Source organism: Lepisosteus platostomus, chromosome 9, assembly GCF_059453375.1.
Source record: "Lepisosteus platostomus isolate fLepPlt1 chromosome 9, fLepPlt1.hap1, whole genome shotgun sequence".
NCBI lineage: Eukaryota > Metazoa > Chordata > Actinopteri > Semionotiformes > Lepisosteidae > Lepisosteus > Lepisosteus platostomus.
Window position 1 is genome coordinate 57,215,825 of NC_142619.1, and position 27,751 is coordinate 57,243,575.

At 38.3% G+C, this 27,751-nt stretch overlaps 2 protein-coding genes across 4 annotated transcripts in view; both read right to left on the reverse strand.

Annotated features, from left to right (window-relative positions):
- Positions 1–5,551, reverse strand: part of sox5 (SRY-box transcription factor 5) — a 335,228-nt gene extending 329,677 nt beyond the window's left edge. For all 3 annotated transcript variants that reach the window (XM_088645796.1, XM_088645794.1, XM_088645793.1), the window contains exon 1: positions 5,087–5,551. The gene's annotated coding sequence lies outside the window, so the exon portion shown is untranslated. The remainder of the gene's footprint in view (positions 1–5,086) is intronic.
- Positions 5,552–16,372: 10,821 nt separating this feature from the next.
- Positions 16,373–27,751, reverse strand: part of bcat1 (branched chain amino acid transaminase 1) — a 68,937-nt gene continuing 57,558 nt past the window's right edge. The window contains exon 11 of the mRNA XM_088645804.1: positions 16,373–16,670. Coding sequence (XP_088501930.1) covers positions 16,584–16,670 — 87 coding nt within the window. The 3' untranslated portion in view covers positions 16,373–16,583. The remainder of the gene's footprint in view (positions 16,671–27,751) is intronic.

Below are 27,751 nucleotides of genomic sequence, written 5' to 3' on the forward strand. Positions count from 1 at the left end.
TTGAATTAATAATATAGTTTACTCATATAATCATGGGCACTCAACACCTCCAGTCTCATCAAGAAGGCACAACTACGGTTGTACTTCCTGAGGAGGCTGAAGAAAATACACCTGCATCCATGGATCCTCACCAACTTCTACAAATGTACGATGGAGAACATACTGACCAGCTGCATCACAGTCTGGTACGGCAACTGCACCCGCATCCGACCGTAAGGCCCTGCAGAGCGTGGTCAAAACTGCCCAACACATCATCGGCAGTGCCTTACCATCCCTCCATAAAATCTATAACACCAGAAGTCTGAAAAAAGCCACCAAACTTATGTCTGACCCCACTCACCCTAGTCATAACTTGTTTGTCCCCCTACCATCTGGTAGAAGGTTCCGGACGCTCCAGTCGCACACAACAAGACTCCAAAATAGCTTCTTCCCCAGAGCCGTCAAGCTGGTGACGCTCCCACTCCCTCCCATCATACTATGATCTCTCCTCACTTCTTCCTATACCCACAAAGACTGTACTCCAACACCACTGCATACACAACAACTGAGTGTAAGCCGAAATTGTACTTAAAACTGTACTAGTTGTACTATTTATTAATCACCGTATTATTTTTGCACTGTTTGCTGAATTACTTTTGCACTGTTTTTGTCCTGTTTGTATGCTTTTCTCTGTGCATTTGCACAATTTCTGACAATTTTGCACTGGCACCATCCTGTTGTTTATACTGTTATTGTTATTGTATTTCTGTCTATTGTCTTGTCTGCTCTTCTATTTATATACTGCACCTGAGAGACTAATGAGAAACACTTTTCACTACACTATGCACCTGTGTAAGTATAATGACAAATAAAGTTGAATTTTATTGAATTGAATTGAATATAAGTGTTCTGGACCAACAAGCCAAACAAAATGTATGAAACACAGGGCATCAGTGCATCATTCCACTGGAACAATGTAGTTCCCTAACACTTCACATGCCTCTAGGTCACAATACAAATTTGAACAGTACCAATTCAGTGTGTTTTGTCCAATCTAGCTCAACATGTACTTACCTAAGCATGCCAAAACTCTCATTGCCGATAACCACTTTCCATGAAAATACAGTACATATGATCAATATGCCCAGCTTCATAAAGTAATCTGGACTTTCATGAAATCCTTCCTGGTACCCATTAAAGTACAGAAATGGTATTTTATAAATGCTTTAGAATAAAAACTATAGATCTCTGTTTAAACACCAACTGTCCGTACCCTTAACAGTGGCATCTACAGTTGGTTAAAAGTAGACTCTAGTAGGCGAATTGCTCTAGATTTGAACAGCCCTCTGACAAAGCTATGTTTCTTTCAGGGGGGGGGAGGGGGGGGTTGTAATCAAAAATCGGAAAGAACAAATCAGTACAATCCACTCGCATTACAGTGGAGAATACGAATCACTCAGAATTCAGGCTGGAGAGCTTTTGTCACAGCTTTTATTTGTGCAGGGACAGTGAGTAAATGAAAACTGCTAAAGTCATTGTTCACATGCTATTAGACCCACCACTGTGTTATTTTTTCTCCCTGGGAGCGTGGTGAGAGAAACCTGGGCTCAGGCTGGGGAAACGTATTCCTAATTACAAAGCACTTTGTTACAATGCTTTTTCTAATATTAAGCTTCTTTACCCTGTCTCCCTGCTACATTAAATCCTATTAAAATCGCCGTTTTCTATAGCAAATATGATGCTTGACTCCTATGAAGCACAAATATCAAATGAATCTATTGTGTATTCACAAAGGGACAGCACTGAGTGCAGTGCAGCTACAGTACCCCACTCAGTCCTGAGCTTTCTTTAATACAGCATGTCTTTCAAACAACAGCTCAGAGAAAGTTGACATACAGTACAATGGTAATAAGGTATAGCTGCTGAAAAACTGCAATGCATATTCCAGTTCCAACATTTCAATTTTTGCATTGTTCAGCACGTGTGAAAACTATAAATAAAAAAATGATTCAGAACAAACCCCATTATGATCTTCAGCTCAGTGTCAAATATTCCATCTTTAAGGTATAATCTGGATTATGTACGAGCATTACACATACAAGTAGAGTATACAATAAAACTAAAACTACAGTATTCTAAACTTGGCTACCCATTAAAGTCAATTTTTTGAGACTGTTAAATACTTGCAAAATAGATCTTGAATTCCTATCTTGACCTCACATTTAGATATTAGTTTAAGCCTGCTTTAGTTTTCTAGAAAAAAAAAAGAGACAATGTTAAGACAAGCCTCTTAAGCCCATTAGCCTTATAATTCATACATCTTGGCAAATATTATTTAACACTGTCAGAAATCACAAAGCGGGTTTGGCTGCCAAGCAAATAGTGGGTGTTGCTTTAAGCTCCACTAAATGCTCACAGCAGGAAAACATTTTTAAAATGAAAGTATGACCCAGCAAGTGGCCACATGTACAGAATTTGTTTATTGGTTCCTCTCCTGTGATGAACACCCAGTTTAATTGCCTGAAGAAAATAAGATGTAAACATATCCATCAAGACCAAACTCCACGAACTTTCTAATGGGCTTCTGTATTATATTTTTTCTTTTCGACTGTTACTGGGAACAGCTTCTCTACAAATCTCTGTGCTTGACAGTGACATCCTCTAAGAAATGTATCACATGTTTCAGTGCACACTCAGTATAAAAGTATGTTTAGATTGCAAGAGAAAAATTACAGTACAAATGAACCTTTACCCTAGCATATCATTTAAGAGGAATTTCAGCATGGTACCTGGGATTTCTGGTTATCTCTTGTCATTCATTCTGAGCCAAATAAACCCATGTCTCTTGTAAAATTGCAAGGAAATTAAACAATGTAATCTGTAGTGTCTTGTTTGATGCATTTCAGTGCATGGTGCCGAGGACAATTTTTGATTTAATATATCAAAAAATATATTACGTATGAACTAGTTTCTAATGTAAGAATTACTTAGAAAGTGGACTGTAACTGACAATACCCAAGCCATAGAAACTAATGTTATAATTAAAATAACAATTCTCTGCTATTTTAACTGATTAAGAAATCCTGTACATGTGAACATTTCTTTGTTGTGTCAGTTCATAAAGGCCTTCTCAGAATAATCTAGCACCATACACTCTTTTGAAACAAAAAACAAGTTTTTAAAGCGCAAAAGACAATCTAACAAGCTGGTCCTTCAAAAAATGGATCTTAAAATACCATGCCATGTTAGATTTTAGTTAGCAGCCAGTGATACAATAAATGCACATCCATAAAAAGGATAAATTCTCCCATTTTGCATTCATAAAACATTACCAGCTGCAAATTTAATTACTCTCTTATGAATTCTCCAGTTGTATTAATCATTTCTTTTTCCTACACCTTCTCTCTCTGTTGTTGTAAACAAATCTTGGTTTCCAATAAACCAAATATATAATGTTAAACCACCCAGGATAAAACAGAAATGCAGTTAACATTAGACTAAGAAAATAACAAAAATGCTGAAGAAGTTAATTGAAAGGGTATTATTTTTGTTTATATTTTCATCTAAAATTCTGTATTAATATAAAATTAGTTGCTTTTCTAAAATAGAGATTCCCAATAGAGCTCTTTATATATACTGTATGTACTGTATACAGATAAGGGTTCAAACAGATATGAAAGAACACATACAAAATAGCATTCACATATACTGTAGCATTTAAATGACCACAAAACTCAGAGAATATATAGCAGTGAGTCTAACAGAACTCCATACTCACGCATTCAAGCATACATGTTGAATTAAAAATATTTGGTTCTATGAACATGTTTCTTCAGGTGAAAAAAAAAAGAAGTGACATACTCATATAAACATATTTTACGTGTTTAAACGTGTAGGAAAATTCATCCCTCCAGTGTTTTTTTTTTCCTAATTTATAGTAGTACTCATGGTGTCACTACTTCTTTCCTGTGCATTGTTTTGTAAAATTAAGAAGAAACAGTAAGCAAATGAACCTGGACCTGTGGGTTTTCAGATAAACACCTGCCATGTGATGACTAAATGTGTGTTCATTAGCAAAGACAATTCACCATGTGCCTGACCCTTTCCTGTTTCCTATCTCTCTGTTCAGTTCTCACAGTACACACTGCATTCATCACCTAAGGTAAATTACTATAGGTACAGCTGACAGTTTACCCACACCAATTAATGATAGGAATTCTTACGTGCTTCATAGCCTTGCTGCTAGAATGACTTTGTTTTTTTTTGTAAAACAAAAGGGCTGAAGATCAGAGCTGCACAAATATACAAACTACACAAAGTCACAGTAACGCACAAGTTATAAACTAAGACATAAGCGAGGCCGTGTTAGCTACAAAAAAAAAAAACTTCTACAGCTTTAAAAAGAACAACATCTACTCCACGCCAATAAGGACTTCTTCAAGAACGTGCACACCTGCATTCTTATAAATGTTATTGTTGGGTGTTGTTTCATGCTACTTCTTCTTTACTTTCCATCTGTTCACAAATGTGAAATAATCGCCCTAAATTAGCGGACGCATTGCAGGTAAAAATTATCTTCCACCTCCACAATTGACAATTAAATGCTTCAGCCCCGAAAAAAAAATATTTCTTTAAAAAGTGACTGCTTAAAAACAAGAACTATGATGCTTAAATAACTACCCACCCTTCTAATTAAGAATGCCATATGCTAGTTTTGTGTGTGTGGGGGGGAAAAAGCCCGTGCAATATTATTTGAGAGTAGGCAACTTTCTTGTTCACATTGAGCGAACTCCCTATCCCTGTTTAACGAATTCTTGCCTTTGAAATTGATCTTCTCCTTTCGCCAAATCACACAGCCCTGCTTTTGAAGTTACTGATTTATTGGCAGGGTGCTTCTTAAAACCCCAGATGGGCACTGCGAGTTCAGAATCACGGAGCTCCGTTTGCAAAGGCAGACTATAGCGGATAGTGTGCGGAGCGAGTACCCGTTCATATTTGCAGTGCAGTGGCGGTGCGAGAAATAATACATGCTATCGCCTCTGTATGTTTATTTTTTTCCCCTAAAAATGTAAGTGCATATTAAGTTAAAATGTTTCGAGACACTTACCGAATCTTCTTGATGGCTTCTTCTACGTGGTGCATAGGACAAGAACCAATACGAAACGAGAGGGGGAAAATGATCGGGTGTTTTTTTTTTTCTGTTTATTTCTGTTGCTCTCAAGGACGAGGTGAAATCCCTTTGCTGGTCATCAGGCGGCTTCAGAGACAAACAATATGAGAGCAAATAACAAAAGGCAAAGAGACTGGAAACAATGGGGGAGGAGAAGGACAATAAAAATAAAAACCTTTCTCTGGAGACCAGTAACCCTAGCATCCAAAGAGTCCCGGACTTATTTAGTTCTTGTCAGAGACCCTTTTTAGGACAACCTACTGTATATTTCCTTCCTGGAACTTGGGTGTTTGTGAGTCCAAAAGAAGATTTTTTTTCTATTATATAGCAGAGTGCGTGGTGCAATACGAGTCAAAGGCGATAGGTAACAGGACACAGTAAACAAGGCTCTAAAGATGTGAAACGAGAGGGGGGGGGGAGGTTTTCCTTGTCCGTTTCTGTTACACAGTTCGCAGATTACCTCGGAAGCGCTATACCAATACAGGAATCTCTCTGCGAGTCTCCCCTCATCTCTTGAGACTTTGTCGTGTATGTGCAGGTTTCAGTAGCTAACCTAAAAGGAGAAAGAGAAACGCGACCGCGGGTGGCACGTAGAAATAAACTGGCCACATATGTCAGTATTTGAAAGAACCGAGGACCCACTTTATTTTCCGCTCTTCATCGTCCTTAGATGCTCTTGTACGTCCCTCTCTTAAAATACACTCAATGCGATGTCCGGAGTGGATAGCCCTCATGTGTTAATACAGTGCCCATGAAATGCTGCGCCTCTTAAATGTCAAGACCAATTACTGGGATGTCACTCCAAATTCCCTTTCCCTTTTCGGCGTTGAAAACCCTCTGTTTAAAAATGCAGTTTGCGGTATGCTCATGATTTCGCATGGACTTTAGTTTTAAATAAGTGAGAAGCGAACTGTGTGAAAGTGCTGGCTGTACCTGGTCGTGGAGTACGAGACAGCCCCAGGTGTTAATGTGTACTCGCACGCTCCTGTCTCTATAATTGGATCGGGGCATTCATGAATGTTTTCCCGAATGCTTATGATGGCTTATTTGTTCTAATTTACTCGTCACATCTGTTGAGTTGCACAAGCTATCATTGCAGTGTAGCGCTAATTTCTCCGTATCTCATCTGGACTTCCTCGTAGACGCCTGTGAACGTGGCAGTGGGCTCGTTTCAACTCCACTGTTAAGTTCCTTTTTTTGTCTTCTTTTGCAGGTTGAGACGGTTTACCAACTGCAGAAACAGCAAATAGAATAAGCTGTTACAGTTAACGGCAAAGATCTGCGAAATAGGTTTATTTAGTTAAAGTTACAGCATACAATTAGTGAAACTTTATTTTATAAAAAAATAAAATAAAACGCAAAATACTTATTATATTAATCTGTACATACAGCTGGATGGATGGTTACACCCAGTAACCTGGTATGTGGGTTAGCCAATTCAAAAATACATTTTTTTTTGTTTTAGTAGCACTGTACACAGTTATTTAAATGTTTTGTGGGAGTATATTGGAAGGAAAAGAAAAATGTCACCGCGTGAAATGTTTAACAGACAAAATGAAGTTAAAAATAAACTGACATTAAGCTTTAAAATAACTCTTCATACCAAGTTATTTTTTAAAATAAATGATCAAACTAAATATATATACAGTATATAAACTGCACCAAGAAAGGTTTACCATATTTTTTCTCCCTGCTTTACATTTTACTGAGATCTCCCCCCTTCTGGATATTTCCTGCTGTAAAACTCGATTACACAATATAAATTTTGCTTTTTAATGTGATGTCTGTACAGTAAAATGTTATCTCAAAGAATTTTTTTGCAATGGCATATCACTTAACTTCAGGGACAACACCCTGCTCCCTGTTGTTAGTATATTTATAAAGTGCTCTAGAATGAATACTATTGTGCAGACCCTTAGTCACCTTACATGTCTATGCTGGGGCGGAACCTCTAATATTGTAGGAAAAGTCAGGTTCTTCACAAATTTTCCATAACAGAAGAATTCAGCAGTTATGAGACTCGAGTGCATCCATCATTTTTTTAACTTTAGCAGTTTCAAAATTACTTTTATTATAATTGTGTTCTGTTCAGGCTTTGGAGGAATTTAAAACGCCTTGTCATTTTGTACCAATTGACTTGTTTGTAAGTGAGCAACAACAGTTGTATCACATTTAACACTTCAGTTTTTTTCCCCACTATGGTAAAGTAATTGTTCTCACCTACAAAACCTAATTTCTGCTTCTTCCAAGGCTAATAATATAACATAGACATGAAGCGTCTTTATGCTCGTGTTGGCTTTTAAAACACATCTGTAAAATTTCTGAGTTGTATTAGTTACCATAGATTAATCTGACATGAAACCCAGCATCTGTACCCTGTCAGGGTATATTTATGTAAAGGATGTCACTTATGGTTGTCAAAACAACAGTGACTTGTTGGAGAAATCGAAAATCCCACTTGTTATCTTACAACAAAGACACAATTATCTTTAGGCCCACATCAAACTGTGAAATGTTGAAATCCTCCAGGGTTTTTTTCATCTTGTATCTGTTGTTTATGATCATTATTTCAAAATGTCCTTTGTTAAATTACCCAAAATAAAACCAAACCGTAATGCTGAAATCCTCAAGTAATCATCCTGGGATTCAGAAAAGCTTCATGATGGGTCTCGTTTTCGAGGGAAGTGTTAACTGCAAACTCGGTGGCTTTAATTTCCTCTGTTTCGTTATTCACTGCAAAGCCCAAGTTACAGACTGCTGCAGTGTGGAAAAACCCACAAGTGCATGAAGCCCTGCATGGAAAATCTGATGAAGGACCCCAAACGTCACTTCTCCTGCTCAGCCCAGTACGTGGATACTGAAGGCCAGGCAACATCAAACACCAGAGATCTCACTCCATTCCACATTTTACATTTGGCCCAGTCAGATTGTTGATTGCTCAAGTAATTCATAGCTACTTCCATAATTACATCACTGGTTATACCAAAGAATGGACAGGAAGGTCTGTTATTTGACCACTCTTGTTGATGTCAGCAGATTGCGTTTCAGCTTGCCAGATATACTGGCTTTTTTACTGTGGCAGTTTAACACGACAAACTTCTCTGGTTATATTTCACCCCTAAACCAGGGAACCATAGTAGCCAGCAAACAGCCCATCTAAGTCCGCATTGAAAATATCGGGGTTAAACAGACGAGGATTTGACCCAGAAAAGGGCATACTGTATACTTCTGCTCCGTACACTGCTCAAAACAGGATAGACAACCAAATAAGACCAGAGGAGTGGAGTGGACATTCGATTCATCAGCTTGGCTTGAACACATTCTTATTTTACTTTTTATCTTTTATTGGAAGTGCAAGATTTTCTCACCTTTCAGTTTGTAAAAATAGTACTCACTTACGTGCCCTACATCTGTTGCCTTTGGCTTTCTTTCATTCAGATACCTTTACTATTTCAGAAGTGACAATATGTCTCTAAAATGAAACTTTTTTCTATCGACTTTGCCTTGTTGTGAGCCTGACCAGTACCTGGATGGGAGACCTCCTGGGAAAAACTAAGGTTGCTACTGGAAGAGGTGTTAGTGGGGCCAGCAGGGGGCGCTCACGCTGCGGTCCATGTGGGTCCTAATGCCCCAGTATAGTGACAGGGAGATGTAAAACCGAGGTCCTAACTCTCTGTGGTCATTAAAAATCCCAGGGTGTTTCTCGAAAAGATTAGGGGAGTAACCCCTGTAGAAATTTCCCATTGGCCCTTACCAATCATGGCCTCCTAATAATCCCCATCTATGAATTGGCTTCATTACTCTGCTCTCCTCCCTAGTGATAGCTGATGTGTGGTTAGCTGCTGTGGCATCATCCGGGTGGATGCTGCACATTGGTGGTGGTGGTGGTGGAGGGGAGTCCCCATTACCTGTAAAGCACTTTGAGTGGAGTGTCCAGAAAAAGTGCTATATAAGTGTAAGCAATTATTAATTATTATTAATGATCACTATTGGAATCACCTGGGCGAGATTGAATTGTTGTTGTTATTCATCCTGAACATCAGTTAATATGTCCATGTGGTGTGGCCATGCAAAATTACAGCACATTCCTGACAGCGTCCAGGCAAATTCCCATTGGAATGACAAAGACGTGTGATTTTGTACCATGTCCCTCTCAGCCGGAACAGGTGCAGGAATAAAATGGTTCAGGGGTGTCGCTGAGTGCCTCACGTTTCCCGGTACCACCCCAGACCAATCTGTTGAAAACCGGGTGACATCACACGACTGTTCCTCCTGCTGCTTTCTGCAGCTCCAAGAAAGACAGTAGCCAGCATAGGTCATGGTGAGCATTATTCTCCATCACAAAAGATGTGAAGAATGATAATCATGCTTCCCCTGCATGTTAGAGCTCTTATAGATTCAATATTAACAGGTTCTTCAAGTACAATTTTACAAATTACAAAAATTTGTGTGACAACGTCTTTTAGAGATCACAGTATTATGAATGGTCACATGATCTCCATACAATGATAATAAATCTGCACCTCACCTTTACAAAAGATTGATGTATGTATTATACTTTATATTGATATACAGTATGTATTCAACTTGTGTACATGCAGGCTTTTATGTAGAATATGTGCTGTACTGTCATAGAATCATGTTTTATGTGGCAATCATCTCATTATGTGTCTACATTTGCTCTGCAGACTGCAGTCTATGACTCATCAGTGAAAAGAAGAAAACGTCATTGCTCCATGGTCCGAGTCCAAGATGCATGGAAAGTGCTTTATTGTCAACATCTCCTTAAATGTTCTGGCTGTAAGGGCACACAAACAACCATTTGCCTGGAGTAGATTCCATAGCTGTGTAGCCAATTCTTGAGTGTCTGAATTGAACTGAATCACCCGTTCCATTAGTATTAATAAAAAACACCTAATGCAACTCTATAGTGTCCGCCTGGCAAAATTGTATTGCCACAAGGACCGCATACCACAGTGGGACGGTGAACTATTTTGTCATCATTGTCTAAACTTACTTTGAGCCTTTTGACATGCCCCAAACCTGTGGATCATAGTTTCAGCTAAGACAAAGTGCAGATTTTTCTAGAATCTCTTCACTGCTATTCATTGCAGATTTTTTTTTATTATTGAATCTCATTTCTTCCAACACGTCAAGCTCTTCCACTGCGTTTTAAAAGCTTTGTGTGTTATCAGACAAATGAATTCTATTACACACAGATGAATCCCTGATGTTGGTCATGCAGTACATGCTAAATATGGTATATTATTTACATCACAGAGTTTGCAAAAGCTTTTTCGGACTGTGGACAATAATGATTGTGAAAAGTATACTTTTTGAGAGAGGGCACACAGTAAAATGACATACATTTGTAATTTTAGGATTTTGGGTATTTTATAGTTATTTCCCTCCATCTATTTTCTAATCGTTTTATGCAATACAGAGTCACAAGGGTGCTGGAGCCTTACCTGACAAGCAACAGGCACATGGTAGGACACACCCTGAATGGGAAACAAGTCCATCACAATAATTCCACATTTATTTGATTATTCTTTATTTTTGCATTAAAAAGGATCATGTTCACGGCTTAGTATAACATGTTTCTTATGACAGTGGAGTTTTCATCTAGCCTAATCTGAGTGAGATCTCAGCTGATCAGGTCTGGGCCCTATCACTACTGCATTGGAAAACTAGGTTGCTGCAGTAAATGCTGGTGGCTCGTTTCCACTGCACCAGAATTCCCCCCAAAACAGTCTGGAGACCAGGAACACCAGTTGTAAGAGTTACCTTTCTGAACATGAGATGTTAAAGGATGGCACTGCTAGTACTAGAGCTGTCAACTCCGTAGTTCACGTTACTCAAGTTAGGGTTTCAACAACATGGCCTGCCTGAAGTTTCCCTTTCATTCAAGTGGTGAAGGATTCTTCACTATTCTTTTGATTCTTCTTTCCATTGTGCCTTGCTTTACACTAGCTTTGAGGAAATCCGCTTCAATAATGTTCAGTCTTTTGCAATAATTAGTAACAAAGACATGACGCATACTTGCTTTTTAGTTTCTTTGTTTGAGTCTATGATCTGCTTTTAATATTCTGTGAAAATATCAGTGTTTGAGATCCTCAATCATTTCTCCCTTAAAAATTGTTTTAATCTGCAAGTGACTTATTTTTATCTAGTTCATTGATTGATACATTTCTGACAAGAGGCTCTAAAGTTTGAAAGGGATTCAGATAATATGGCATAATATCATTTAAATAATTCCTAAGAAAGTATAATTAATACTATAATATAAAATTGTGGTTAATGAATGTTGCTTTGGCAAATGGTTAGTTTTACCACAAAAAAGTACTGTATATAATAAATGATGTATGACATATACACTATATATATTAATAATCTTATATACTGTATTTGGAACATAGGAACAAAAAGGCCATATTTTACAGAGAATAAAGTAATTTGCCACAAATTATTAAAATACAAAAGTTAATACTGTGTATGAATTCTATTGCATATTAAAACTAATAGTATATAGGGTTAAACCCTAAGGATATTCTTAGTTATTAATTATTTTAATTTTTTATGTTTACACAAAGAAAAGAAAATATACATTTGAGTCACTGATCTTATTAGCATTAGCTAACAAAAAATACATGATATGGTGCTAAACTGTAATCCTTTAGGCTGTAGTGTCCCCTGAGGCTGTTAGTAATTATCATTTCATAGCAATATGTATTTTCAATGAAATTGGTATGTAAGAAAAATAATGTTACCAAAAAAATGTTTAAATAATAATAACTAAGAAAACTGAAATCAAAATGTAATTATCATATAGTGGTTAGCATAGTATTGCTGCCTTACACCTCAGAAGCCCTGGGTTTAATCCTGGACCCGAGGTGCTGTCTGTGTGGAGTCTGCATGTTCTCTCCATGTTCACATGGGTTTTCTACAGGTGCTCCAGTTTCCTCTCACAGTCCAAAGACATAAGGTAGGTTAATTGGCTTCCAGGAAAACTGGCTGTGGGGTGTGGGGTGAGTGTGTGTGTCTGTGTGTGCCCTGCAGTAGACTGGCATCCTGTCCAGGGTGTAGCCTGCCTTTTTCTTGCTTGCTGGGATTGGCTCCAGCTCCTGCACAACCCTGTATTCGGCAAAGCGGTTCGGAAATAGATGGATAAATATAGGCAGGTAGTTAAAGTCTACATTAATAAATAGACAAGTGGTTAAATAAATACTCTGACTTTCACTTGAATTTAAATAGTGCTATTCACAACAAAAGATATAGAGCAGTGCCCACCTGGGTGACACAAAACAGCCAGTATACACATTTTGCTTCAGTGGCCTCATTATATTCAATTTGAGATGGAAAAGTGAGAAATTGGTTTACTAGGGGAGCTTTGGGAAGATTAAATTGTTCCAGCCCAGAGAGGTATTTAGACAGGACACCTTGGTTAACACCTTGACTGAAACAGTGCCAAGGGATGTTTAATGACCAGGTAGTCCAGAACCTTATTTTACCTCATTTTATGTCTCATCTGAAGGACAACATCTCCTACAGGACAGCGTTGTCACCACTGTGGAACTGGTCTGGAAATTCTAGTCCAGAGGGAGGAGAAAAGAACACCTGCTGCTCGTCCAACAAGACTTACAGCAGCAAATGATTTTATTTAGATACTGTAGTCCCAGTGCTGACCAGTCACAGTCTTCCTTTCAAACTACGGTATATGAGATAAAATCTACACCATATACAATGAATTTTTCAGTGGGGAATTAACCTCCGCTTGTTCCTTTTGCTGCTTGTACACTGACACAGCTCCCCAATATATACAGTATATTATATATACTGTATATAATGTATAATATATCACTGCTCTGCATTTTTATTTCATTCTGTAGTGGCAAAATTGGCTCATCTGTTTTGGAACGACACAGCTCAGCAGCAACATATTTGGCTGCCATGAAGACCAGTTTAGACCCACAGTCTCTTTCCAGGACAGTCCTCAAAAATCTGTGATTCCATCTCTGTGATGTAATGTGGTTTAACCTAGAATGTGGGCAGCAGTAAGATTTCCAGTGTCATTTTAGCTGCAGTATAGCACTGCAAGATTCATAAGGCAAAGTCAGGAAACCTTTTACTTTTACTAGACAGAAGAGCACACAGTGTATATAGGCTACTTGCAGACAATTGTATTTGATTTATTAAAAAGCATGCCTGTTCCCTTAACATCTTAACACATAATTGATCTTTGAAATATAGGTGATACACGATTTTTGCACCTTACTGTCTGAAAGCATACCAATGAATGTAAAGATGAATAAATAGAAATTACTGTACTTCAAGGTGATTTGCTTTAGAAGTAGAATATTTAGTTTGAAATATCATTGGATAATGGCCAAAAATATACTATTATACGCAATAGTGAGGTGTAAGTAGGGTGAAGGTGGCAGATGTAAAGATAAAAACTCAAGGTGTAAAGTGAAATTGTTCTTGATAAAAAAAAATTGCAGTCATATGTCAATTGACTAAAAAAGATATGACCCGTATACGGTTCTGGAAACACTGGTGTTCTGTTCTGGGTTGTGCCTCGTGCTGTTTAGTGAATAACCTCAGACTTTGTTATACTTGTGTTATAAGGACACACAATCATAATTTTCATATTTCTGCTGTAGACACATTTTTTGTATCACTTTTAGTCCTGGGTAGGTAAAACAACAGCTATAAAATATCCTGACAGTGGAAGTTCAGTAATTCGGCTCTTAAATGAGAAATAACTGTATATTATTCAGGCCTGTTACAATTGCTTTTGATAACTATAATTTTACCACTCGTGAGAAGGAAGAACTTGTATGTTCTGAATGTGCATTCTGCAATCAAAATGGCATTTTCGAGCAATTGTTTTCTTGATTCTAGAGATATTCCTTACCTTGTACATAATGCAGTTTCCAGATTACTCCCTCACATCTACATCTCTGAACATATTAGTAATATTAAATATTACAAAGGGCTCTAAATTAGCTTGAAGGTTCCAATTTGTACATTTGTACATCTGACCAAGCTAAAGGCCTATGTGGGTCTGGGCCTTCCTGTATCCAAGATCTAATAACTGCATGCATTCCAGATTGTTCCCTGAGATCAAAAAATACAAACTTGTTGGATTTTTCCATTGTCTTCAAAATTCTGGGGCTAGAGTTGTTAATTGTTGTATTCCCCAGTTGTGTAGCTCCATTCCAGTTATTAGAAATGCTCTTTATTCTTTTTAAGGCTAAAATGTACAGTAAATATATTTTTTTGACTGTGCTTTTTATATGACTGGTTTCTAAACCAATTGTCTAGTTTTTTAAGTCTGTAAAGCAAATGTAATGTTTGGCATGAATAGTTTCTATATAAAGATATCTGAGGGGAGAGTTGTATTTGTATTGTAAATTAATGTGGACGTCTTCAAGGAACCAGTCATAACAGTTCAGGAGGAAAATTTTAAGTTAAACCAACAAGCCTTTTTTTTCCACTTGCACAAGTACATCTGTAACAGGGGTGGTATTGTTTCACTCAGTTTATTTTAAGCTGCATCTCCTGAATTGGAAATATATTTAAGAAACAGGTTTAACTGATGTATTAGTAAGAATACAGTAAGGAATGATATTATGTGGAAATCCCGAGTAAATGTAAGCTAAGCATTGGTGTGATCAACTCAGGCTGAGCTCAGACAGAATCCGAAAAGACTTTGTTTTTTAAAATTACTCCAAAAAACAACAACATTATCAATAACAATATTAATAACATTAACAAACATATTTTTACATTATTTCTGAAAATGTTACGTCTTCTAAAGCTTCACTCGGCCCGTGTTCAAATTACAACTATTCAAAAGGGCCTTTCACTATTGCACACTAAGGCGAGGGTAAAAGTCGCCCTCTAGTGTCCAGAAGATGCAAGCAGATCAGAAGCATGTTTTTCAATTGCAATGACAGTGCTGCATTAGCTCCTACTCTGCAATCACAACCCGTCTGATGAATTTTATTTTGGAAGCACTAAATCACCAGAAGTGGCTGGTGTCGGAAATGAGGATGTGTCACTCATACTTCTTGTTAGAGGATGGGGAAAAGCACTTGGAGTTAAACAAAGCGCAATGAAGGAAATGTAGTTCAGGCAGTGCATCCTGTTCAGCTTCTGCAATATTGTCGGCATGTTCCACCCTTCACAGCACTCAGCACTTGAGAGACAAGAAACAAGGCACAAGAGAATTCTGATAGAAGTGGTTCTGTAGACCTCAACGCGGTTTTGCAGCAAAGAGGTAGACTTTGAGAATGAAATAGTACATCATAGCAATGAGCTTATGTCTTGCACTTTCATTATCAGCTGGCTAACAAAACCATAGACACGAATATTTATACTTTAAGGTTAATGTGTCGTCTAAGTAAGAAATTACATAAACTGAAGCAGTTATTGATATGTCCTAAATGCTTTAACAAAGCCACTGCTTAGGAAGCAAATGTGCTCTGGGGTTTAACTGTCTGCCTAATGTCTATTTGCATGCACAGCTCAGTTTCAAAATTTGCATTGATTTCTGATGTAACATTCTTCCCGAAGAATTTCTGAAATACAGAGTTTTTCTTAACTGTTGAGTCTGCCTTACCAGATGAACTTTAGAATATGAAGGATGGTTTAATTGGACTTTAATGTTTTATGATTATAATTTGATTATTTTCCTTCATAATATTTAATACAGTTCATATATATTTCTGCTTACAAATAGAAACTAAACATTTGATCGGGCAACTGTACACTTCACAGTTTTGTAAACTATTTTTATTATAGTTTTTATTAGCTATGTATAGATAGCAATCATCATTTACAGGATGATTAATCCATATAAAAAAAATGATTCACAGTAAAGAGTGTGTTTGCAAAATAATAAGAAAGAATAGAAAACAGCAACAACCAGAAAACGTGTAAGAACAGAATAACAAATACATAGACTATTAAACTTGGGAAAGAGACTGATAGTTAGGGGTCCATCGAGAGCTGTAGATTTAAAAAGAAAAGAGATTTTACAAAGCAATAACGGTGGATATGCTGAATAAAAAATATCTGTCCGCCCTCGAGTTGCAAACGATCTTTCCAAGTTGGAGGAATTGCATTCTGTCCCTAACCCATTCATTGGCGAAGACAGGACAGTGAAGTCCCAGTGGAACAAAATTAGACATCTGGCAAGGAAGGTTGCAAAAGACAGGGATTCCAACTTCTGTTTAATCAGAGAAATGTGACTGGGCACAACACCAGCGAGTACTGTAAGTGGAGGGGGTTTGAAGTTTTTGGACTGTTTTAAATCATTAGCAGTGTAAGTGTTAAACTCCAAGGACATCATCCTCGGCAGCACTCATTCCTCATTTTTGTGAAATGCAGTCGCTGACTGGGGCTGGGGACCGAGTTCCATGGGTCTTCAAAACTTTAAGATCTTCCCTTTCAGGCACTTCGGTGTAGTCACATGCTTTGCCTGACGGTACCTTTTCCTGTGAATACTGTTCTCCTGAAAGAATACGATAACAGACTGACAAGAGCTAGAAAGCAAATTTCACAGAAAGCATCCAGAAAGACTGACATTAAAATAAAAACTAGACCAGGACTGAATGCAAAACTCTACATGATTTGTTCAGATTAATAGAATATAACACAAGTCATTGCAAGTTAAGTTGTTAAGACTTCACAACATATTCTTTTCTTACATGCAAAAGAGTGCTTTTTATCTGAGAAAACAGATCTGATTATATCCATTAAGTCACATGTGCTGGGAGAAGCAATATTCCTTTGACAGTAATATCAGTGTAAGGTTATCTGATTTCCAGAGCAGAAAGCATTTCAGATAGTGTTCAGCATTACAAGGAGACCAATATTTGCCATGGAAATTCTTGGTGTGACAGACGTAGCTCTTCTGATTATTGGTGTAATGAAGGGGAATTTAAAGGTTGCATGTGAACACCGAATAAAGCTCTTCTTCATGTTTGCTATATATATTATAATAATTAATTTATACTGTATATACATTTTAATCATATTTTTGTATACAGCATTACCTTTCACCTGAATACAATGAACTGTAACTAAAATAAATTTAAATAAAATAAAATACATGTGTAAATGAGCTGAGATAAGGTCATTTGGCTACAAAAATGATTTTAATTCACTTTTGAAATCAAAAGCAACCTAATTAATTTAAGGATTTTTGCCTTTTGGGGGCGGCTGGCATAGTGCAGTGGGTAAGCCTTTGAACTTATAACTAACAACTGATGTACTGGGTTACCGCAGTCACTGCTGTCATACCCTTGAGCAAGGTATTTTACCCCTGTTGCTCCTGTCCACCTAACTAAAAACAAGTATGGACCAGCATTGCTGGGGGTATTCCAGCGATAGACCAGAGTCCAGTCTAGGGAGTCGTGTGCTCTCAATTCTGAATAATTATACAGACACCAGGATGGCCTCTGTTTTAATGAGCTACTGTGGTTCTGGTATGGAGTTGTACCTTTCCTTGCATTTTGTTGCAACATGAGGTATAATCTCTGTTCCGTTGGCCACAGGCAAAGCTTTTTAGATGCTTTATCTAGACTGCTGACTTGAATGAGTGCAAATGAATTGAATTCAGCATATCGACTTTGAGATGGTTTTGCCTGCAATATTTTTATTGGATTAAGTATTCACAAGCCTGCTTGCTTATAGTGTTGTAGGGCCGTTTCACCTCACCAGAAGTTTGGTTGCCTCGTTCTCCATTGCACAATATGGCTCTGCACATACCTGGAATTTTAACCTCTTTTGTGATGATTTGGAGATTTTACACATTACTCTGTACATTTTACTTTCATTGTGGTTTGAAATGCACATTAATGCCAATTCCTTCTACAAATATAGCCTTGTAGTTCCCCTTTTAATACATCTCATAATGTAACAATTTCCACTCTATACTCTTCAGGGTTTTTTTTCTAGACAAACTAATGACATGGCAATAAAACCAGTCAGATTTCACCCAGATTGATATTCAGTATTCAGATCCACAAAAAAAGTCTAAAAAAACATTTTAAATTAATGGAACACATTTCATAAGTTTAATAAGATCAATGTGTTTTGGAAAACTACTTATTGTTTTAACTATATTGCTTTGCTGTATTAAATAATTGTATCAAGAGGCTCATCTTTGGAGTACGCAAAAAGGATTGCAGCAGGGGACAGGATATAAAAATTTAGTATTATAATATTGTCATTTTAATGCAGAGACGGTGTTTTGCCTGATTCATAAAAAATACTACTATAATAAATTTCACAATATGGTGCTATTGAACAGAAATTCCGCTGCATGTCAAATTCCGGTCTCCCCCTTCTGCTTCAATACAGATAAGATGCAGTGGTTTCAAATGCAAATGGATGCATGCAATGCTGCACACATCTTTTTAAGAACTTGACGTTTAGCTTCTTTGCACAAAGACGTTTCTCATTTGGTGTTGGTGTTTCTGGGACCTTATCTTCATCGTGTTCATCCAGGACTGGAGTTGCTTTCTCTTCAGGCCACAACCCTCCACTTTAAACAAATAGTGCTGCATCCACTTTCCATCTACATTTTTTAGGGGGTTGCGTCCAACTGGTGTGGTCTGGCCCTCGACTCTTCACCCTCCAAAAGCTTCCAACTGCAAATTCTTTCTTCTTTTGGGGCCTCTTCTCATGTATGTTCTTATCCATTCTATCCAGCAAACTTCAAGCAATAGCTCTTTCCTATTTCCGCATCAGGGCACTCTACCAGGTCACTGCCACATCTTCCGCTGGCCACCACAGTCTAGTTCAATCTCAAGGTAGATGGTGGCTAGCAGCTCAGCAGTAGCTCTCTTTATGTTTTCATGTGAAGGTATTCTTCCAGGTCGCAACAGCTGCACACCACAAAGTCTCAGTTTAAGGTAGCCAGTCTGCTGCTAGATTCTAGTGCTGCCACCTGTTCGCTGGCCTCCATACTGTCACGTGCACCTTACATGCTTCTCATTCACTGCATATCTGAATCTATTCGATCAAACTAGATGAAGACTAAGTCATGCGTGCTTTTCATTTGTTCATTTGTTCCGTGCTATTGGCACAATCTGCGTGGTTCTAGCAAAACCGCAACCGAACTGATGAGGTTCGGTGAAAAGATGAAAAGATTCATCATGAAAAGATGAGGACAAGACACCTGTATCAAATCCTTCCAAAAGCACATCTACAGAACCTGTGAGAGTGAAAAATACAATATTAGTGAACGCTGCAGTCTGGAGAAAAAGGAATGATGGAAGAGGGGAAGAGGTAGCAAAATACATCGCACAGAGCTTTCAGGCACAGGAACTTAACCTACCGTACAGATGAATTATTCGTCTGGCCAACAAAATATCATAGAAGTCAGAAATAAAACAGCTTTGGTTCGTGTAAATCCAAAGTTAACATTTTCCTGACAAGACGCTCAAGAAACTTACAGTATTGCTTAGCCTATACTGTGTTAAAAGACGGCTTGGCTAAGACAGTGCAGCCTCTGCCTTGGTTTAGTAGCTTGGCAGTATCTGCTGATGGGCTTCACTGGTTTGGAAAGAGGTGATGTCTTTTTGATGTGTTTTGAGGACTCTTTCCTTAAATCTAACTTCCCATCAGACGGATTATGGCAGCATTTTAAAATTAGAACAGCGTGTTTCTAATTCTAAGGGACAGAGGCGGGAGAGTGAAATACAATTCTGACTAAAATAAAGTACAGGAACTAGAAACAAATCAGATGTTATTTTTCACAGCTTCGGCCTTTGGATTTGACAACAAAACTTTCTTCCTGTCCCGTCTGAGGCAGTTATTGTGCCAACATCAGATATTTGTACAGTAGCACTTTTCATCACCACGATAACATACTGCTGCTTTCCCAGACTGCTTTGTTTATGTGAAATGACACTTTGGGGTTTCAGATTTGCCTGTTGTAGCTTGTAGAGTTCAGTAACATTCCACCAAAGAAGAAAAACTGCCTAATCAGATGTCCTGCATCCTGTAAAAATCTGTATTACATTTGTTTTGACCTTCAGGAAGATAAAATAAAGTGTTCCAATTCCTCAGAAGAGTAGCAGTGCTCTGAGAAAATCACTTTTTTTCCACCATGAAGGAATTCTTGCTGAGGAGAGACTGAATGAAGTGCAAGCTATTTCAGTGTTTCTCATTATTGGAACGCTAATTGAAAATGATGCGAAAGATAAGAGTACCGGCAACTCTCAGCCACCAAATCTGTAAGTAACATAGCGCACTGGTGGGGTCCAAAGAGGTTTTAGGCCAATCAATCATACCTGAGCAACTAGGTTCCTAGCTAATGACAATAAGGCATTAAACCCAAAGATTTTTACTGCAGCAGAGCTCAACTGAAATGAATGTTTAATTTCATTTGAAAAATAATCTTTAACTGAACTCACAAGTTGCCTGGTTGGAGTCTTGCAATTGTAATTGTAATCTTAATTTGCATTCAAAGATCAGAGATCTTAGGTTGCTTATAAAAACGGGGAATCCCCTACCCTAAGGTACAAGGACAGCTAGTGTAGTGATACTGTATGCCCACCACAATAACTTTTAGGATATATATTCAGTAATAATATTCAGTTATTAGAAGAAAAATACCTTTTCCTTTGGTCAAGAGTTCCCAGTCCAGGTCCTGGGAACCCACACAGCTGGATTGACCCCTTATAATAAGTTGAACTCTTTAAATGTTTTGAATTACTATACTGTATTTTTCTTTTTACATAGTTTTTACATAAGAAACGTAAGATCTCCAACCTGCGAGTGGACAAAAAATACTTGCAATGGTTTAAACCCGGAATCTTGTTGGCTCAAGTAGAGATTCGTTTAAATAAAGAGCTCCAGCAGGTGTGCAGTCACCAGGATAATGATTAGTAGCCCCTGCCTTAGGTATCCCCTTTTATCTACTCGTAGATCAATCATCAGCTTTATCTCAGCCAGAGGAATATATTAATTATTTTACTTGCATTGATGGCACGCTGTGAACTTCATTTTATCTTCATCAACAAATGGAAAAAATCCCATTGTCCCAGGAGATTATACATAGATTTTTTTAAAAGCGTATGTCAGTATCATTGAAGGTTTATTACCTTTAAATGATTTAGTTACTTCACCAAAAAGTCACCTCTTCACAGAATAAATGACTAATCATTAAAGATGACATAAACATGGCTTTACAACCCAGCTTCTAGGAAGTCTGACAAAATGACCATGGGCAAAAGAAAAGTTGAGGCACTGAACAAAGTCATGTTGGCAGACAGATAAATCTCAGATTTTCCCCCATGGTAGTTTAAATCCCGTTCAAATACTGCGTGTGATCAGCTTACATCAAGTAAGAGAGCTGCAATGGAGTGAGTGTTACATTATTTCTCCCATCTGCAAAGATCATGTCTGACTTCACTAATTTCTTGCATCTGCCCAGTGTCACAGTCCTACAACAAGTACAATTTCTTCAATTTGCTTAGTGCCACAGTGTGAGAATTGAAGCTACTAAATGTCAGTGGCTATCAAAATCACACACCGATTGTCTGAAAAATCTTTAGCCCCCCTGTAAGCACGGTGACATCAGTTTAACATACAGTACATCACATTTGGAAAAATACCTATTTTGCAATACTTAAGACTGAAAAGCTTGAAAATTGTATTTTACAGTGCAAGAATCGATGAATCCTTCCTTTATAGGAATTTCTCCTGCTCTGTGAAAAAAAACAGAATTGGCAAAATAATATTGAGAGCAAAATGTTTATTCATCTCTGATTTGTTACATTTGAAAGCACACAACTGTTTGCTATTCACCCTCTCTTCATGTTTCTTGTGTACTGTATGAATGTATTCTCCTGCAGGATATGGCACAAAGTGGTAATAATGTAGGAAATACATTTAGCAATTTTTTACTTTTACTTAAGCTACTTTCTTTTGTTGGTGTGAAGGCAGGGGCACTCAGTCTTGGACCTGGAGTGTCATGGACATTTTAGGCACAAGGAAGAAATGGAAATGTAGACCATTAATTGAGTCAATAATTGAGTTCATGTAGGGCAAAATTCTATTAAGAATCAAAGAGTAAGTATTGCTGATTTAATGTTTTGATATAAATTTTGCAGCCAGGAAGACTTCTAACTTCCTGGTATTCCATTCCTATTACCCGTCCAATAATCAGGCTAATACACCTCCACAAAGTCACTAGCACAGAATGAAAGAGCATCACAGGGTACTAAAACAGATCACTTTCTGATTATACCCGACATTAGGTTTTACGATTCATATTTATTTGACCTTGTAATTCTAGTATTTTTGAGTGAAAACTAGATCTTTCACGTATTATTCCTTATCATCTAAAGCCAAGCAACGTCAACAAGCTTTTTTAAATATACCCAGCGTGGCCAAAAATTAAAACGATTCTGAGGAGAATTACAAGGGCCTTGCGTTCTATATCAGAATTTTCACCAAGAAAAGAAAAGCCCAGTACAAGGCCTATTTATTTCTTTTTTGCTTTCAGCTCTAAAATCACAAATCTTTCATCACTATTGCAGCTTAAAGGTACAGACTTTATTGCTGTCCAAGTTCCCCCAACTGTATCCTGGATATGAGGTCACTCCATCCCAATGCTTAACAATGGTTATTGTTTGAAGTAGCTAAAATTCTGCTTCCTGCAGCTGATATGTAAACTAAAACACACAGAACGAGGTGTTTCATATTGTTTCAGGTAGAAAGTACCACTCAAGCAATCCCCTAAGGACATTTGCTTTCCCAGAGTCAGAAAAATCTAGTAATAATCCCACAGCCTTAATTTAGAGTTTAGTAAAGAGCACAGGAACTACCAGTGCCATGCAGTCTGTGTGTACAGTTTCATTTAGGGGAATTATAAGAATCTAGCTAGAAGTAAAGGAGATAGAGAATTACTGTCACAGACACACTCATACAGTAATTTTATATGGTGTGAAACAGAAAAGGATCATTTCAAGGTTAGATTAGTTATTTCTGGGGTCGGCAACCCTGGTCCTTGAGTGCCCCAGTCCAGAATATTTACTGGGTAATCCTTGAAAAAAAAAAAATTTTGGAAAGATTTGGAACATGAGAGTTTTGGGCAGATTATTGAGTTAATCAGTTAAGTTAAGTCAGGACTGGTCAGGTGTGCTCCTTGATAGCTACTGGGTGCTGGTGTGCTAGCAGGAGCAGGTGCACATAATCAACTAAAATACGAAAGGGTTGGAGCGCCCTTAATAGGAGGGATGGCGTGTCACAACCACCAGCCAGTGGAGATCATCTCACAAAAGAACTAACCAGTACCAGCAGCGGGTTAATAATAACAAGTGCCGCCGCACATGTTAATCCATCAGCACATGCTCTACCGTGCAGTGAGCAGCACTATTTAAACCATCCTCACCCGCTTCTTGCTGCTCGGTATTGAGTCTACTCCTTGAGAGCTCTACCTGGCTTTTATTCTGTACCTTGCATTCTTCTGGATTCTGGACTTCCCTTTTGCCTATCGACTTTGGACCTCGCCTCTCGTCTCGGATTGTTTGCCACTATTTGTACTTCCTGGATTTCGAACCAACTTTCTCCTCTTGACCACGGACTCGCCTTACATACCGGATTGTTCGCCTGCCTCGTCACCAACCTACGTACTCCTGCATCCGCACAGGATCTGTATACCTTTTCATTGAGGATTCCTGACATGGCAATTGTGACAGGAATGTAGTCTACTGGTGGGGCACTAGACAGTTCTTCACCAGACAGCGACATTCAGTGGACTGAACTTGTGAGTCAACTCTCTGAATTAGGTACAGGTCAGCCAGTCAATAGCTCAGGACCCTTATGCCCTGCGACAACATGACAAAGTCGAGAGGGTCTCATTCATGGACTAGAAAACACAAAGCATAAAGCTTAAACATAAAGCAAGACAGACCGAATGAGTGCTTATTTGTATGCATTGCCATGGAAGACCAATAGATGTCTCATGTCTTGGATGACTGAAGTGTGAAAGTAAACACCCCTCAGTCTACCACAGCATTCAGACTGGAGAATGTGTTTGTGAGCATTCTGGAGACCACCATCCTTTTTCAGACACGGTGAAGGATTTTATTCTGTTCTGAAGAAAAGGAGGCAGAATGTTTCTGAACACCACTGTGGGCAAGAAGTGGATCAGTCTTCAGAGCTCTTTCCTGCATGGAACCAACTATTAAACTTTTGTGTTCACTAAATCAAGCGGGCATTTCACATTGGAATTCTAGTCAATAAAGGAGAAGTCAATAACTTGTGTGCCACACACACTTTTGGGATATCAATATTGTGCCACAAGCTGAAGGAGCTTGAGAGTCCCTGCCCTAAAGTTCAGTTCAGTTCGGTTTATTGTCATAAGCACAAGTGCGATGAAGTGCTTATTTGCATGTACTGTATGCTCCAATACAAAGACATTAAAGGAATCACCAAAAACATAAACACAGAACAGCAGCAGCAACAACAAGAAGTTAAATAACATACAACTTAAAAAAATTCAGTAAAGTTCAGTGGAGTTCAGTAATCTGACAGTTTTGTGGGAAGAAATCTCTGAATCAGGAAATCCATGCCTGTATACCCCTATAACACTTACCAGAGGGAATACAGGAACAAAGGTGAGAAACCAGGATGAATGGTATCCTTAGCAATACTTCCAGCTTTCCTGAGAGAGCACGTTTTAAAAAAGTCCACAGTAGAGGGGATCTGTACTCCAGTGATGGACTGGGCTGACCTGATCACACCCTGTAATGCCTCCAAGTCAGACAACGAGCTGCTGCCAAACCACACTGTAATACCAGACGTGAGCACACTCTCAATAGCACACCTGTAAAATGTGGTAAGGACAGCTGAAGATAGACCTCATTTTTTCAGCTGCTATAACACTGGCAGCAGCACATTTTACTGACCTTCTAACAGCTCAGCTCACCTGTTCAATAGGAGAAGGTGCCACCATTTCCAATCAACAAGTGAACACTAGCTATGACTCTTCCTATATCATGCCCAGAGATCAAGATCAGGAGAATAACCCTAAACAAGGGCCTTGCTGGAAGAAAGATGTGTTGGTTTGTCCTGGGAACCTTACATTCTCACCTTCCTGTGTGCTCATACTGCTGTGACAACATTCCCACAGTACACACAGGGCCTAGTGCTGCTCTTGTAACAGCAGCTGTCTTGTAAGATACGAATGTAGCAATGATGCTATGGATGCCCTGTTGGATAATCTTGAGCTCTTTTGAACATTTGTGGGATAAGCTGGGATGACATATGGTATCTAAAGCTCAGATACCAGTGACCAACAACGTGCATTTCCAGGCTGTACAAGAGGAGTGGGATAGAATTATGCTGTCTGCTACAAAATATACACATTGCAATGCTTCTTATAGTAGTTTCACACTGTAGAGCTCATCACTGTAGCACTCATCAACTCTGTTGTGATCAATGTTAACATGCATTATGATCTTGTCTTTCTGTGATGTCTTTTTAATACAAAGTCTGTGCACCTGCTGCAAAACTACACCTGAAGATGAATATCAGCTGACACCTGAAGAAGGTGTGTCACTTTTTTTTTTCAGCATGGAATAAACCTTTACTTGTTCCTTTGCAGCCTACACATGCTGCAAAAATGTTTTGTTATTTCTGCTACTACCTTTGTTAATTCATTGCAGTTCCGACAAATTTCTGTTGAAACTTTCTTTTTCGTAGCATAGATTTTTTTTTACAATTTATTTAAACATCGGCCACCACATGCATCCAAATATTTAACACTTGCTGACTACTCACTGACACAAAAACCCCATCAGATTAAGAGTAGTTTAACCAAATGGAAAATTAAAGCATTGCATAAAGAGGTGAGATTTCTACAGCTTTCCTATAATAACATCAATCTAGAGCTTTCATTCAAACTGTGTCGCATTCGCCAGTAAAATATAGTTTTCCTCAGAGATTATTGTCCTCCAACTAACATTTACGGTATCATACATCTCTTGAGAAAAATGGCTAAAAATTACCTAAAATAACCCCCTACTTTAGGTTCCTCTGAAGTCTTGGATTGAACATGAATCTGATTTCGCTAGTGTGTGTTTTGGCTATTATTTAGCTATTCTACAAAAGAGTATTATAAAGGCTATTTCAAGGTATGTTTATTTTTTGGGGGGGTTAACCAAATAATTCAGCATTCCTGTACAGCCTGATGGCATATGGCTCCTATATACTGTATGTTTTCTAAAACTTGTATGGACATTAAGATGATCAAGACATCAATCAGGATATTTACATATTATTCAAGATTACATTTGGAGGAAAATGTTTAAGAAATGTACTATATCATCTAAAATTCCTCAAGAATAGACTGTTTAATCTTTTGTCTTCTGCAAGTCTTTCCAAAACAATTAATAATCTGCTCTGGTTCAGGATACCAACGGTCCTGTTTTCCCTTCCTTTTGAAATGCTGACTCAGTTTTGTCCCAGTTCCATAAAAACCTCCGGGGCGGGCAGAGCAAATCACCAACTCTACTGTCACATTTTCATACAAAGCCCTGTGTAGCCCTGAGTTACAGAAAGATCCAATAGCCTCCTGGACCTCACAGTACCAAATACTGTAAATGTCCTAGTTTTGGGTTAATACCAATAATTTAAGTTTAAGGGTCTGCTAAGAGCCTGGGACATTCCAGGAAAGAATGATCTTTAACGTCACCCAGTGAATGTCACGGACATCCAAAGGGGCTAACCGTGGAGAGCAGGAGAGTGGGAAAAGACCCATATGCGTAGCGGCAGAACAGGAAAAAGGCCCGGGCTCAGCAGTTCAGGAGTCAGGTAGAAACCAATGCCCTCAGGCAGCGGATGTGGGGCGACCTGGGTGGTTAGGCGGGTTTCAGGACATCCGAAAGTCAATGCTGAGCGAGGGCAGAGTGCAAGACCCGGAAATATATAGCCCAAGGGAAAGAGAGGGACCGGAAGGACAGCAGGCAGGAAACTAGGGACAGGACAGAGTAGGAGCACCCTCTGGCTGCAGAGGGCGTGACAGTGAAACCAAGAACCAGATTATTCCACAACAAATAACATCAGATATGCAGCCATACAGAACCTGAAACACACAAAGCTTTTTTTATCCCAAAATGTATCTCCATCCCTGTTTAAAATAGGAACAAGGAATGTAATAATTCCAAAAACAATTCCGTTGCTTTGGAGCTGAGTTTCTCATTCCATATTGTCCAAATTGTCAGACCATCACAGACCTCAGTGGTGACACACACTCAGAAAAGTGCTTTGCATCTCTGCTGCAGTTTTCAGCTCTGTCCCATCTTTAAAAAGACTGCCAACTGATGAGTACATCTTTGTTTTGGTGACCGCCATTTTTTGTTAGGATATACACTAGATGCCCAGTATAGCTGAGGCCAAGATATTTAGAATATATAATACATAACACAGAGCAAAGTGTGGCATAATCTCGTAATCTGTTCAACACATCTTAATTTATTTCTAAGGGTCTTTTAATTCAAATACTAAAACTATTTACTTTCAGGAATACGAATAGCAAAATAAAAAACAATGTTGAAGCCAGGTGTCCTATCA